The sequence below is a fragment of the Phoenix dactylifera genome, chromosome 12 (genome assembly GCF_009389715.1).
Source record: "Phoenix dactylifera cultivar Barhee BC4 chromosome 12, palm_55x_up_171113_PBpolish2nd_filt_p, whole genome shotgun sequence".
NCBI classification, from domain to species: domain Eukaryota; kingdom Viridiplantae; phylum Streptophyta; class Magnoliopsida; order Arecales; family Arecaceae; genus Phoenix; species Phoenix dactylifera.
The window spans coordinates 4,905,477-4,920,718 of record NC_052403.1 but is presented as its reverse complement, the minus strand read 5'-3'; the positions used below and the strand labels follow the sequence as shown (position 1 = coordinate 4,920,718).

At 36.2% G+C, this 15,242-nt stretch overlaps 2 protein-coding genes and 1 non-coding gene across 4 annotated transcripts; all 3 read right to left on the bottom strand.

The window, feature by feature from the left end:
• Nucleotides 1–691: 691 nt before the first annotated feature.
• LOC103708885 (40S ribosomal protein S26) lies at nucleotides 692–4,109 on the bottom strand. The gene is made up of 5 exons (XM_008793988.3): nucleotides 3,966–4,109; nucleotides 3,789–3,881; nucleotides 3,423–3,507; nucleotides 3,199–3,329; nucleotides 692–1,033 (listed from the first exon to the last, which is right to left on the bottom strand). Exons 1-5 carry the CDS (start codon nucleotides 3,966–3,968, stop codon nucleotides 968–970), a joined length of 378 nt encoding a protein of 125 aa, XP_008792210.1. The 5' UTR covers nucleotides 3,969–4,109; the 3' UTR covers nucleotides 692–967.
• Nucleotides 2,049–2,151, bottom strand: LOC113462842. The gene has a single exon (XR_003386029.1). It is a non-coding gene; the product is annotated as a small nucleolar RNA snoR99 (small nucleolar RNA).
• Nucleotides 4,110–5,193: 1,084 nt separating the features above from the next.
• LOC103708886 (UDP-xylose transporter 3-like) lies at nucleotides 5,194–13,972 on the bottom strand. Of its 2 annotated transcripts, none has more exons than XM_008793989.3 (9): nucleotides 13,671–13,972; nucleotides 13,517–13,590; nucleotides 13,218–13,361; nucleotides 10,572–10,756; nucleotides 9,930–9,997; nucleotides 8,648–8,780; nucleotides 7,643–7,804; nucleotides 7,289–7,561; nucleotides 5,194–5,629 (listed from the first exon to the last, which is right to left on the bottom strand). In XM_008793989.3, the coding sequence occupies exons 3-9, from the start codon at nucleotides 13,327–13,329 to the stop codon at nucleotides 5,516–5,518; spliced, it is 1,047 nt and encodes a 348-aa protein (XP_008792211.1). In that variant the 5' UTR covers nucleotides 13,330–13,361; nucleotides 13,517–13,590; nucleotides 13,671–13,972; the 3' UTR covers nucleotides 5,194–5,515. The 2 variants fall into 2 exon arrangements, with proteins under 2 accessions (XP_008792211.1, XP_026661129.1); XM_026805328.2 differs by having other exon boundaries at nucleotides 13,699–13,972.
• Between the last annotated feature and the right edge of the window lie 1,270 nt (nucleotides 13,973–15,242).

The following is a 15,242-nucleotide window of genomic DNA, read 5'->3' as shown; positions in this document are numbered from 1 at the left end:
AGAGAGCACTACGACAGATGGCGGAGGCATCTATAATGGCCACATCGACACCACTTGGGAGGGCCAGGGACATCTGAGGTACATGTACTGCTGTTTCAGCATTCAGGATCAGTTACTTCTCTTGGGTACCCCCACCCCCTGATTATCTTAAAGTGAATTTTGATGGTGGTATGACAGAGAATGGCACCTCTGGGGGCGTAGGATTTGTGATCAGAGACCATGTGGATAGTTTTATTGCTGCTGGAGGGTGGAGCACACCTGGCATGACGGCTGTGGGAGCGGAGCTGCGAGCAGCCTGGAAGGGCCTCTTGTACGCGAGACGGATCCTGGGGGTTGACAGGCTTTTCCTTGAGGGTGATTGTTCCACGATGATTGACTGGATACGAGGAGTGGATACGCATGGAAATAATCATCCCCTGATACGGGACACTCGCAGGCTGGTGCAGAAGCTGATCACCTGTCAGATTGTTCATATATACCGAAAGGCGAACGGTGCAGCAGATTGGGTCGCCTCCTATGTTGCCCGGCATGCTGAGGCGGTCCTTTGGACTAGTTTAGACTGTATCCCACACGCTTTATTTTGTTTTCTTTCTTTTGACATGTCTGGTTGTATTCACGTTAGAGGTATATGAATGAAATACCGTTTTGAACAAAAAAAAAAAAAAAAAAAGAAGAAGAAGAACGCACCTCCTTCAGGCAGATCCGGTCCTACTGTTATTAATGAGAAATGGATGTGGCTCAAGTCTTTAAAGATCAAGAATCGAAATAAGCCACAAATAAGGAAGAAACATCTGATCAGGTACAATCAAAAAAAAAACTGAATCACATAAACATCAAAATTGAACTAACTTCTTTACATTAAGTTCAAAATTTTTTATTAACTTGCTAGTCAAGAAGACAGTTCAGGATTGCCCGCAGGAATCGACTAAAGAGAAACACTCTTGGGATAGCCATGCACTTAGAAGCATCATGGGCGTCCCAAATTAGCAGCTCCAGCAGGACGTGGGCCTTGCCCAGGCCTCGCCATATCATCCTGCAAAATAAAATTCATATACAAGTTCTGTCAACTGCTAATTCAAGGATTATAATCAGTGTACAAAGCAGGGTCCCAAGCCCGGATAAAAGGGAAGGTTGCAACAAACTTAAAACTATAGCCATATCCTTGAACATGAATCCTAAAGGGAAAATTATAGGAACATTCTCTATTAGCAATGCACTGCATCAAACTCCAGGTGCAGCAAAAAATGGACTAGGGTTAACTATGGCTAACCCCAACTAATTTGGGATGAAGGCTTATTTTAGTTGAGTTGCCAATTCAAGCATCATATTAGAATGATCATTGTTTATGAAATGCCCTAATCTCAACATAGGAATGATGCCAGCATAGTCCACTCATGGAGAGAACGCTTAAAAAGTTCACAGAGGTAACAAAGTATCAAAAGCAACCATCAAAGTTCACAATTCTAGTTATCCAATGACCTAAAATATTTCAAAGAAAGCAACGAGGAAGTCTTAGGGCCTGTCAAATTTACCCTTGTAAGGATCAAATATAAAACCTTATCATATAGTAATCATCACCAGAGTTAGTTTTTTAAAAAAGAAGATTCACGTTTCCATTTCTTTCAAGTTTCCCCCACGTCTATCTTTACTAATCGAGTCCTACAAAATACATTCACATCTCTGACATCAATTCAAAATTTTCATTTTATTCATACTATCTCTCAGAACTATCCAGAATATGCATTTTTATAGGTTTCATTTTAAATTAACTTCAATTATTAAGCTAAAATTTTATTACAAAATATATTTGGACTCATTTTTTCTAGTTTTATTTTGCTTCATGCTTTATATCAAATGTGCACCAAGCACGACAAGTACGAAAAAACACATGACTAATGCAAAATACATCTGGAGTTACAAGCGGGCAATTATACTAGATCTTCTAGATCATTAGATTGGCAATCTGAAGCTAAAATTATTCATGCTTCCCACGAATAGTTTAACTAGTAGAACCACGCAGTACTTGGCTGTCAGAATTATTATAATTTTAATGTCCCATCCTTAATGATCAGCTAAGATTAGAACCAAGATAGCTGACAAAGTGAAGAAGATGGTGATCACATATCAGGGACCAGTTCATCCCAAAGGTATATGTAACAACCAGTGGGGCAGACATCCAGTCCCACATAATCACAAAGTAACATGGTTCCAACCAAGATAACATACTTGAGAAGCTACAGTATCAACTTTTTATAAATGCTTGGGCATACAAATATCATGAAATGGGTTAAACTGTTGCCTTATACAGCAGCATAACTGAAAAATGAAACAGCATTCAGTACTAATTGCTACCAACTTCAATAAATTAGAAGAAATCTAGTACAAGACCTCTTTTAAAATAAGAAAATTTTATCAACAAAACAAATAAATGCAAGCAGGAGCTCAACAACTACAAAAACATTAGCTGTCAAGTTTATATTCCTGTACTGCACCACTAAAACGTGTTAATTTACGCTTTTGTTGACACATCCATTGTTAAAAAAATCCCAATGAACACAACGCCTTGCAAAAGCGATGGCTTAAAATTATTTTGTACTTAAAAGGAAATGTTTCATAGACTCTGTTTTCAAAAATGAAAAAATTGCAAACATGTCTTCTTCATTATGGGACATCATTTCAATTTTAAAATAAGTGAATATGCAAATCATATATACAAGCTCAGCAAGAGTTGAAGCAGCAAATTTAAATCTCAATGCCCCCTAGCTATCATGTTTTTTTGAAGGAGAATTGGACTTGTGAATTCATGTTTTCATTTTTCAGAAACCTCATCAGAAATTTACTGGAAAAATGAACATCTGAAATCATACAAGTAACAATCTAATAGTTTGTAACAAGTGAGGGTTGACAAAGCAAGTAAACAGTCCAAGATTTCAGATAAAACAAAAACCGGCAGAAGTCACGGAACCATAAACTGTTCTCTGTACTTATAAATTAGAAAAGCGGTCGTTGTTGCCACTCATGAGTACAAAAATAAAGCTAACATGTGCATTTCAATTAACAATGTCTTCTCAATAAAAAATTATTGCATTTCTTACCTGAAAAAGAGGTCATACTTCTAAGGAACCAATGAACTATATAAAGCACTAACAAATAGCAGCGGTAATTAAAAAAAACGACTTTAAGATATAGAAAGAATACCCTGCGTCTGAAGCGCTGCGGAGGCTCGCGGTTCCTCCTGGCCTCGCGAGAGCGAACTCTGACTACATGAGAATGGATGGCACAGGAGACGCAGTACTGCATCTTAGCATAAAGCTTCGGAAGAGTGTATCCTAGGAAAAAAAACAATTTTTTCGTCAGAAAACTGAAAGGAAAATATAAAACTACGAGAATGAAGAAAAGACCAGAAAAAGGGGAAAAAATACCATCATAAACACAAGCCTCTTGCACGTCTCTCACTGCAGCCTGCTCCACAATATTCCTCACAAGAAACCTCTTGATAGCCTTATCCTTTAACACAATCCAACAAATAATCAGATATAGGGTTCTAATAACAACATTACAGTCCAAAACAAAACAGAAATCCATATAAAATATCATCTGAGGCGTTATTTGGGCCTTTCTACAGATCAAACAAAACAAAGATTGGTTTTTTTTTCGGTTTTAAAATTAAAAAAGACATACAAGAGATCAAGAACAGCATCGCGATTTAATCTTCTTGATCTCCAAGGATAGAGAAATAAAGGGTAAAACAATCCAAATAGTATCTGAAAAGGGAAACGAGACCGGACCTTGGGGCAGCATTTGCCGCAGTTCGAGCAGCGGATGAAGTTGACATGGCCGCGGCCATGCTTGTTGCGGCCTCCATTCCTACGCTTGAAAGTCTGCGAAACAAACCAAAGGAATCAGGTCCACGGAGGGTAGAAGAAGGTGAAGGAGGGAAGGTAAGCTAGGGTTAGGGTACTTAACATCGCCGCCGAACGCTTGCTCCTCACGAAACCCTAACCTTAGATAGGGGACGGCTTTTTCGCTGCTAGTTGTCTAGGGTTTTGGTGCTCGAAGCGGACGAGCCTACGCGCGGTAAGCGAGTTTTTATAGGCGATCGGCATATACCGGGGAGGGGCATCTTAGCCGTCCGGCTAGTTTGATCCGCTGAAATTACTTTCAGATTCGTGTACGATCGATGATGCTAATATTAAAGTATTACGGTGGAGTTGGGAAATTAGTAGCTGGTAGTTAGTTTGCTTATTTGGATAATGAAACAGTCTTATAGCGTGGTATTTCTATTTTGATGTTTACTCTTTCTTATACAGAGCCCAAGTATTCTGCTTTAGTAATAAGTGTTGCATTTTGTCACACAAATTCAATAAATCCTTGAGTATGATTGGCTTTCTAAAATACATCAAACTCTTTAAATGAAAAACCTCAGTCAGAAGTATTATTAGCTAAATTCACACCCATATTACCTGAAACGGATGGAACTTGTCTAATTCGGAACTACTTGCAACAGCCCCTTATAGTTTTGATGTAATCTATGTTACTATTTTGCATCAAGAAATTGTTGTATGTTGCTCTTTGCTGAGTAGATACATCTATTTGTTTGGTGAATGATTAGGAGAAAGGATCCAACATACCACAATTTAAAGAATTTTCCATCAGAAAACCAGCATCAGGCTCGGGCCATAAGTGATATTGAAATGTCACATGCTTGAATGGTAAAGCACAGTAGAATTTTCGTTGGAGTGAATATTGCAGCAAGGATATTCCACTTATGCCTTGTTCATAAAAGAGATAGTTCATAAAAGAAGCTGGTCTTGTTGGTATTGTTATTGGCTTGTTGCCTTCTCTAAGCTTGTTTGAACAAATAAATAATTATAGCACCAAAATAATTTTGCATCTCTTGTTTATGATATTTGATCAGTTATCCAAAATCTCCTGAGTTTTTTTTTAATGCTTGTCTCCCTGAGCACAGCGAACTTTTGACCACGATCCAGTAGAAATTACTACGAGGAATGCATACATGACAACAAGATATCAGAGCAAGCAGCACAAAGAAGAAGAGGTTAACATTTCACAAAATTTTGTGAAGACCTTTCAAATACAAAACAATATTCGCATTGAGATACAATATATTTTTGGAAATACAATGCATGCACGCTTCCCTATCTATCATTACAATTGATTAGTTACCGAATATTGGGAAAAACAAACTCGGTTTTTAAAGAAAGTAGATATGAAGCTTCTACCCAGATCTAAGAAGCTGTTCATATTTGTGCAAGGGCAAGTTTGGATGCAAGTCGGCCGACGACAAGAACATATACCTTGAACAAGAATCAATACTCTGCACATTTAATTAATAAAACAAATAAAAATTGTTATGAAAAAGAAAGATACACCATCCGACTCTGCCAAGTTCTTAAGAGTCCTAATTGATTGTGCGATAGAAAGAGGTCTTTCCCCCCAACCACCTTCAGCATCATGACCTCCGATAAAAAATAACTTGCAGGTATAATCAAGTTTATGCTTCAAAATCTTTTTTTAAGCTCCATACTGGGGCTTTGGGGGCTCCAGGATCAGCAATACTGGTTCCATTTTCTGCACTGAGTAGAGGATCAGACTCGCTTTCCTTCACCTGGCATCATTGGCCAAAAAGGAAAGAAATAAGAGAAAATTGATATGACCATTCACTAATGACGATCAGGAAGAATAATTCTAGTTAAAGACAACCAGTGTGGGGATGAACATGAGAGGAAGGAAGTCTGGTTGTGATTTGCATCTGATTTATTCTTTTTTCTCTTTTGATAAATGAACTTTTTTTTGAGAGGTTTTTTCTTTTGATAAACTTCTTTTGAGAGGTTACATTCTCTTTCTTCCCTCTCTATGAGTAAGAACTAAACCGAGAGCGTGCGCATGCATGTGTTAAAGATACAAGTTATAGAAAGTGAAAAGTGGACAAGGTGCCTTCTGCATGGTTTCTTCCTAAAAAAATGTCAGTGAGAACCCTTTTTTTCTCTATTAGAATAAGAGATGATGTCAGTCATCCATGCAAAGGAGGCTCATGACTTTCACATTATAAACAATAATAGACAAACTGAATAGCACTTTTCAATATATAGTAATTCAAAAAAAAAGGAATAAGTGAGCAACAGTCATACAGTTGTGTCAATTTTAACCGAGAAAGCACTGGACTCGTAACATGAAAAACCAGAACTGGAATATTTTTGAGATATCAAACATATGTAATGCCTAACAAACACAAGTAAAGAAGGTTTGGACCCTATTAGAATCAAAATAAACCCCATTCTAGTCCAGATGATTTCAACCCTAATGATTCTAAGCAAAAAATTGTCAAGACTTCGCAAGAACTTTCTCTCATTTTGTATAACCCCACAGCATAAATTACACTTACTTGAAGTTACCAAAAGTACTGGACTCTCTTGTTATCTTTCCCTTTTTTTGTTCTTTCTTTTTTCCCCCTTCCTGTCCTCTCTAATAGAGAGAAGCGTCTGTTCTTTATTCCTTTCCTGGTGTTCAAAGGGGCTGGGTAGAAAAACTAATCACCCTTTTGTTGAATATAGAATAACAGCAGAATCTTACATGTGCAGAAAACTTTCTAGATGGCTAATGTCTCCAAGAAGCATCTTGTTACTTATCTCAATCCTGGACTGCATCATACAACTTATAAGTTTCTTCCTCTCTAGTCAACGTGTCAATATCAATCTCATAGACCCAAATTCTCGTTATAATTGTTGAACTCATTTCAAATGGTTTTCCACAACTACAAAAATTTCTTTATAAAAAATTGACATGAGTTTGTTTGATGCTCTTTTCTGCCAAGGAGAATTTTTTTCTGATCTTCATAATTTTGTCTTTGGTTGGCTAACCATATTAATGTACTAATTGAAACCTTGAACACAACCAGACCCACAACCACGAGCCATGTCCCATCTATGTAGGGTTAGTTTACCATATAAAGCAAAATTCAAGCATGAGTAGTTAGGTTTAGTCCAATCATAAACTAGCCTTTGAAACTAATTGACTTCATATATAAACACTGGTTTAAACATGAAAAACTATAAAATAGTGCCTTTAACAAACCATTTGACAAAAATAACATTCATATAAAAGCATCTAAAGACCAAGAAACATTATTTAGAATGCTATGAAAAAGGCCTTAAGCATAAAACAAATGTTTCAAGACATCTTCAAAGAGACATGCTCAAGTAAATGTTCAAATGAGCAGTACCTGATGAGTGATTTAACAAATGAAAAAGATAAAAATTAGTGATACCTGTAATAGCTGTGCGGATGCTTCTGTAGCCTTTTGTTGGTTATCAACCAAACAGAAGTAAGAATAAAGTATCATCCCAACTACTGCAATTAGAATTCCAAGTATATTTCTCCAGCTAAATGGATCATGAAGTAAAACATAACCAAATGCCAAGACCAGACAAGTTTTCAGATGACCCAAGACTTGATACGTCACAGGGGATGTCTTTCCAATAACAAGAAATGTGCTGAAGTTGACAGAGACAGATATGAGGCATGACAGTACAATGAAAACCTGCAACAAATTTAAAACAGTTACAAGAAATCTTGGTAGCAGAATGTAAAGAAGTAAAATATTGAGCCAAATAACATTTACCAGAACTTGAGGTGTGTAATTGAAAGCAAAGACATTCTGATTAGTTAGAAGCCCATCAAGAAATGGACCTGTTATAAATAGGGTCAACGCTTGATAAGGGCAAGATTGATACAAGAGTTGAGTTGAAGAGACTTTAAATCTCTTCTGGATAGTGTTTGTCATCTGTTAAGAACTGGTCAAGGTCTAAAACAAAAATCAATATCCAGATATAGACATGTTTCAAATGCAAAAGTGTATAAGGCCTAGATACTGGATGACTAGACTAAATCAGCTTGTTTTAATAGTGAAGTTCCTTTATTACAAGATTATACTGCAAACTTTTTTCTTGACCAACTAGTCTTGCTTCATTACCTATTCTTGTTCATAAGAATATACAACATTAGTTAATGTTTGCTCTGGACTCAAGTAGAATATCCATATTCAAGATAAGTTATCATTCAATCACCACCAAGCAAAGTAAACTTCACCTAGCTAAAATGTCCTTGCATTGCTAGTTTCCTTATCTGTACAATGTCACTTTTCATGACTACCTCATCGAGGGAAATAGGATATCATGTCAGAAGATATTTTTATTTTTAAAGGGTCAAGCCAGAAGAGAAAATCATCTGAATATAAGCAAGTGAACCATCAAAGACATCCAAAGGGCCTCTATAATAATACTATCACAGTAAAGCTGTTGGCATTGCAAAGTCAAATTTTCTTGCTCCTCTAGAATGCCCATATAGCTGAAGTGATGCAAGAGACATTAACTGGTGACCACAAATTTAAATTCAGCAGTGTAGTGTCTGTTGCTGTCTGAAAAGGCATATTTCAACTGTCAACAAAAAAGCACACTAATGTTCCAACATATATAATAGGCAAACACATTTATTTTGATAGAAGATCCTGCTAATCTGAAGATTCAATTTTTTTTCCCAGTAAAACAGCTTTTGTTTAATTTTGCCTATCATGATTGTGAAAGAAAACAAAGCAAGAACTCTATCGAAGGTTGTTGATGAAGGATACAATTTGTGCAATGCATGTTGTAAAAACTGCAAGCAGAGATAAGACAGATCCCAGAACATTGAGTTGTAGGTCTGTCACAGTTGCAACGCCGACACCAAATAGAAGGATGATGAGTGAAAGCTGGATAATCCGACTGCAACAATAAGCAATAAAATATGAATGAATAAAATTACAATCACCTCAGAAGAAAAAGGCATTATAAATTAGTTATCATAAGCACTCAACAAGGACTAACATCACCAATGTGCCGAATGCAAGGTTGGAGCTCAAGGAAAAATGTTTGAAATGCTTTGGAGGATCATACCAGAGGAAATTTTCTAAGTAGTTTAATGGCATGTTAATTATCACATGGACAAACACAGGCATGCAGGCATACAAGCAACCACTAATGCACAGCCTAGTGAAGGCATACAGGCATTGCAGTTCCAGTGAAGATCCAGCTAAATGCCAAGTAAAATAGGAGCTATTTATTCAACAGAGCCTAAAGAATCCTTGACCTATCAATATATGATAGCTAATAACATGACGCATGCTCGGGGAACATACTAGTCAGCATTTACGAATGGTCAAAGAAACAGATAATTTTAAATAAGCATTTGGTTAATGAAACTTAAGCAAAACTGGGATTGAAACCTTATTCATGATGAAAAATTATGACAGTTAATATTGGTGTATAATTTTATTTATCTGAAATATTGCATTATGTTTATAACCTCCTACAGTCTTCTGTTTTTTTTTTTGGTTCCATAGACGATAGTTATTAAATTATACTCATGTTACTACATTATCAAAGAGATAAAGAACTTCATAATGATACCCTAGTTCGATGTGAACAATTAAGTGGGTCAGATAGAGGTTAAGAATAAGATAGTTGGTGACCAATTGATTAAGCAAATGCTGGTCAACAAGGAAACCTGCAAAGGAAAGGGGTCAAAAACAACTACCTACAAGTTAAAGTGCATCCAGGTTAAGCTTGCACATCTTCGCATGTAAAGCTAATCCAGCTTAAGGCCAACATGACCTGACCATTGCAATCCCTATATCTTCCAGTTAATAAAGCAATGCTCTTATCAAGATATGTGATTCTTCGAATCTTTGTTCGAGGTAAGAATATATCTATCCTAGAGCAAATATTCAACAAGGTGTCATACTAAAATGATCCTTCGGATTTTTGGCTATGATGGAAATAAATGGCACTTCATATATAACAAGATTGTTGGAAATCAAAGAACAGTTATATTTCTTTAATAATTTTAGTGTCAACAACGTACTAAAAATTGACCTGAATCTCTTTCTGAAGAAAAGAGTCTCCAATAGTACAGTGCAAGGAATGATCGCCAGCTTTGTCATCTGGAACATAAGGAGTATGCAAGAAAAGCATCAAATTCATGCAAATAAAATTTGTATTGCAGTTTGAAGGTAAACTTCTTTCATTCTTTTCCAATATAACATGAAAGATTGGTAAGTTCAACAATATTATCATGCTATATTGTTTTTTCATATGAAATATCGAAGAAAAATCAGTCTTGTTGCCAACAATGAGAGTAAACAGTGAAAATATTGAATCCACTATCCTTGCTTTTAAGCATCAACATCAAGATGCCAGCAACAGTTAGCTAAGCTGGTTGGCTTGACTCTCATAAGGGTGGCTTACCACTGAATTGCTCTAAAAAAAACAGAAATCAATATCAAGATTTAAAAATGAAGTGCAATCAAAATATGCTTGAATTTATGCAGAACTAAAATTACAAACTAAAATAAGTTTTAAATCAAATTTTTGAATTTTGATGATGAGATTATCATCTGATTAACAAGTACATGAATTCAGTAAAAGTTCCTAATAAATGAAGAATGATTTGTCTAAGAGAAAGATGTTTTTACGAGCATTATTGCAATATAACAGCTGAATAAGAGAAAGAAGCACCTGATAGAAACCAACAGAGTTGAAACCCAGGCTTAAGTTCAATAACCCAATAGAGATTCCGTTAAGTATTCCAAAGCCCATTACCGCCCGTGGATCAAAAGGTTTGTGTTCAAATAATTTCATCCACAGTGCCACGTGAAGGGAACAAAATGTGACCAGAAGATGCCAGCTTGTCAAAGTAGTAGCTGCAAACAATTGACAGGAGGTAAGCACATCATAATACTCAAACCATACCAGGCAGCCATATATTTCTTTGGCACGATAGTTTTTGAATGTAAAAGCTTCAATGACACAATTGAATCCAAGAGATACATCCAATGCACCTCCGAGTAACGTGTTTTGTGATGAAGGGTACAACTCTGTTGGTAACAGAATTCACTTTGTAAGCAAACCATAGTTGCAGTAGTCAGGCAGCCATTTATAATATTCATATATAACCGTCCAGCATTGCCCCAACTATTTGGTGTTGGCTCTACAAATCCTAATTCGCCAAGCATTCCTATTTACGACTATCTTTGATGTTAATTTGATGCCAAGGGATTCCCTAATATTTGTGAAGACCAAATGTGGATCTGTTTCATAGTTTGACATCCTTCGTACTACGGTTGTGAACCAACTTTTCCCTTTTTTTTTGGTGGGGGGGGGGTGTAGGGGGGAGCGGAGGGGCTTGGGACCAGCATTGCCGGCATTTTAAGTCATTTGATTCAATATTTATCTTGAGCTAATATTAAGTAAGTCTCTACTACCTTATCTGCCTCCATTATTGGGAATCACTCATACATAACTAGGTTTGCCACTAATATATATACATATATATAGTGTTTGTGTATGTGCACGTGTGTGCGTGTATGTGTGTGTATCAGCAATTTTTCAGAAATTTATCAGCAGTTTTAAAACCTGATCAAATCCATATGGCAGACATTATACTGAAACTGATTTGCAAGCACAGGCTGAGAATCTCAAAAGGAACAAGTTTAGCAGGATCACGTTCCCAGTGATTTGACCACTTCGGTCAAAGGGGTTTGCCCCCCTGCGGAGAATTAGATGAAATACTAAAAAGGGGTCACTGCAATGAAACAATTCTTGTCTATGTAAACATTTTTATATTATATTTTAGTTTTGTGCTCATTATGCCATGTCATCAAATAATAAACAGAAATTCTGTGATAGTCCGTATCATGTAGCCTTCGCAGATCTTAGGCATTTTAAAGAATATGTATGTTTAGCATGTATGCCTATCTTACTTTACAACTTCATGTGAATAATTCGATGATCTTGCATCAAGTGTCAAGGAGTGCCATGAAATATCCCGATTGTCAAAGCACTGAACATGTCAAGAAAACCAAAATTTAAAGTGTCCAGTTAACACTACAGTTATTTCACTCTTTTCTTAGAATATAATCAATAAAACCTATAATACCCAAGAAATTCTTTAATTTTCATTATCTTTCCTTCATAGAACTCTAATGCACAGCTAATTTTTACAAGTCCTAAAATCCCGGATACCCTTATTCCCCCTTTAGCTTTTTTTGTTTAACTCTATCGAAATAAGATATCTAGAGAGGATCCATGAAATCTTTTAGGCAATTGCTTTAGATGTGAACACTGAATCTTAAGGAATCATATCAGGTTGTGTCCCAAGATACACATACATACACCAATCGTGCACTGCTCAATGTTAACTAAGTTTAACAGAATCTTATAAGAGCTTTTAGTTATACGGTAAAGGTTTGGGCAGACACAGGAATAAAGTTGAGAAACTCAGAGCAAGCAACACTAACATTTTCTTGGACAATCTCCAAGTTTTACCATGGAGAACTCACTCTCCACCTTGCTAATACTATTGCACGCTCCAAAAGTGTGATGGTTGATGATTATGTGTTCATTCCGATCTCTTTAGAACATCAAGTCAATGGGCTATCTAACAAGCATGGAGCAAAATCTGAGCATTGTCATTAGCCTAACATGAGAAGATGATATTTTTCTTAATCATCTGCTACAAAAACTAGCAGTAAGTGTATAATATCTTATCTATAAAGCAACACTATCTAAACATTTATCATAATATATATTGAGAGTTCAAAGCATGAAACCAAGTATAAGAAGGAATCAGGGAAATGACTTTTATGTTGGTTACAGTTTACAATGGCATAAGGAGTGCAAGCAGAGGTTAAAGCAGCTCGAAAATATACTCGAGACAATATCTACTATCTAGTGATCCTTACTTCCAAGATCTAATCTATTATAATACTGTCTATATTCTACTTTTAATAGATTATTCGTTAAGAAGGTTTGGAAAATCACATTTCAGCATAAATTTAAGTTATATTATTGTTTGCACGCTAGCCAACAAAATATTGGTTATAAATTTAGGACTCGATCATTCTTTGGCAGAAGAAATTACTGGCTGACAAAGAGTTGAAAAGAATGATGCGTAATCCTGCAAGACATACTGCCAGCTAATCCCAGCCAATAATCAAAGAATGCAATGGAAAAGCCTCCAAAGGCAACAAAGATCTAAGCATGGACAAGACAGCAATATCCACAAATAAGAACCAACTGACCAATGCAACCAATACATTAAATTTCTCAAAAAGCAACCCCAAACAAACTACAATCTCATTGGCTCGACTTTCGCTTTCTCACCAAATGTGAACCCGAGGGTACTGATGAGCGCCTTGTTGCAGATCACAATTGACACCGACGACACCACCGACAGGCTCAGCGCGCCGACAGTCCCCAGCCTGCTCTCCCCCATCCCCTCTCCAAGATTGACCTCACTCCCGCGATCTGGAACACAGGCACACCCCAATTGTCAGATCGAATCCCCCACCCCAGAACAAACACCAAATCGAATCGAAAAACGATCATAAAAGCGAGGAAGCAAAAAATCACGAAACATCAAAAAGTTGGAGCAGAAACCATAAACCGAGAACAAAACCGACCTCATCCGCAGAGATATCAAGATCGAATCAGCTCGACCGACAAGGAGGAATCAAGAAAAGCTCCAGAACATGAACTGAAACCAAAAACTCAGTAGCGAATCCAGCATTTCCAAGCCCTAGATCTGGTGAGAGAGTGAGAGAATCGAAACGCTACCTGTTTGTTGGTAAAATCGAAACACTACCTTCTTGATCTCTTCTTCTGGCGATGAGCAGAGACGTTTCTATAAGTATAGAGATCTGTGAGCGAAGCGGGCTTGTTCCCGTCGCTTTTTCTCTCTCTTTTTTGTAATGCCTCCCCCCCTTTTTCGTCGCCGGCAACGACGGAGTTCGGACGAGGAATAAAAGAGAGAGAAGAAGATGGAATGAATGAAGATTGAAAGCATGCGTGCCGGTAATTTTGAAAAATGCAACTGGAAATAGAAAGTCTGGATGCAGCTACAAAGATTCGGAGTATGCAGCGTTGGAAAACCAGCATGGACAAAATGAGATTGGGTTTGACTAAGATTCCGATTAATTAGATTCAATCGGGCATAAATGTAATATGTAAACAATAAATCTATAACATACATACATATACATATACATATACATATATATATATATATATATATATATATACACACACACACACACATATACATATACATATACATATACACACACGCACATACATACATATACAACATACATACATACATACATATGTATGTATGTATATATATGTATATATATCTAAGTATATATATCTATATATATATCTCTCTAGATATATGCGTGTGTGTATCTATATATCTCTCTCTAGATATATGCGTGAGTGTGTGTATATAGATTACATACTCGGCATTAGTTTATTAAAATAAATTTTACAACACATAATGAACAATGGACAATTCAAATTCAAGATTCAATCTATTAAATTTGAGCCTCATTGCAAAAAAAATTCTAAAAGTTAAAATTCATGTATTTTTAGTAATCTTTAAGCTAATCATCAAATAAATATCAAAATTAATAATTTTAATAGCATGATGCAATATTTCATTATGAGATAACCATCAAAGTCCAATAGATTTAAATCTATCCATATTTTATGATATACAAATCATCGTCTCTAAAGTAAATTTGTAATATATATGTTCTATTAGGTATTTTACCCTACTAGCGCAATAAATATCGCTTATTTTTGTATGATGTGTAAGTTAGAGATCATAAAAATATATAAATTTTGGTTCCTAAATGCTTTTGCTTGTTTGGTCAAATACGGCTAAGAATACCAAACACACCAACTTCTGATTGGAACCATTTCTACATCCTCATTGACATTGGTATTGCCAAATTTAGGTCAATTTAAAGTAGTTTTATCCTAATAAAATTCTTCCATCTTGTTTTGGATTTATATGGGCGATGTTTTTCAATTTAAATCGGCATGCCTTATTTTTTCTCATGCTTTTTTTCATATGGGTCCTACCATGGTTGCAATAATTCTCCTAATTTCTGTTCTTATCTGAACACACAAATCAGTCCTTGTTGCTTATGCAAAGGTAATCCTTCTCCTTCTTTCTCTGTGCTCCCCTAGTAGTTAGGTTAGGACTATAAGGGTAAGTGGCACCACAAATGTTATTGATGAACTGAGCAATGGTAGTATTCATGATGATGTTGTTGACTGACTCTCATATGATATAACTTCATTGATCCACATGATCTTCATGGCGGCTGTATATCTAAATCT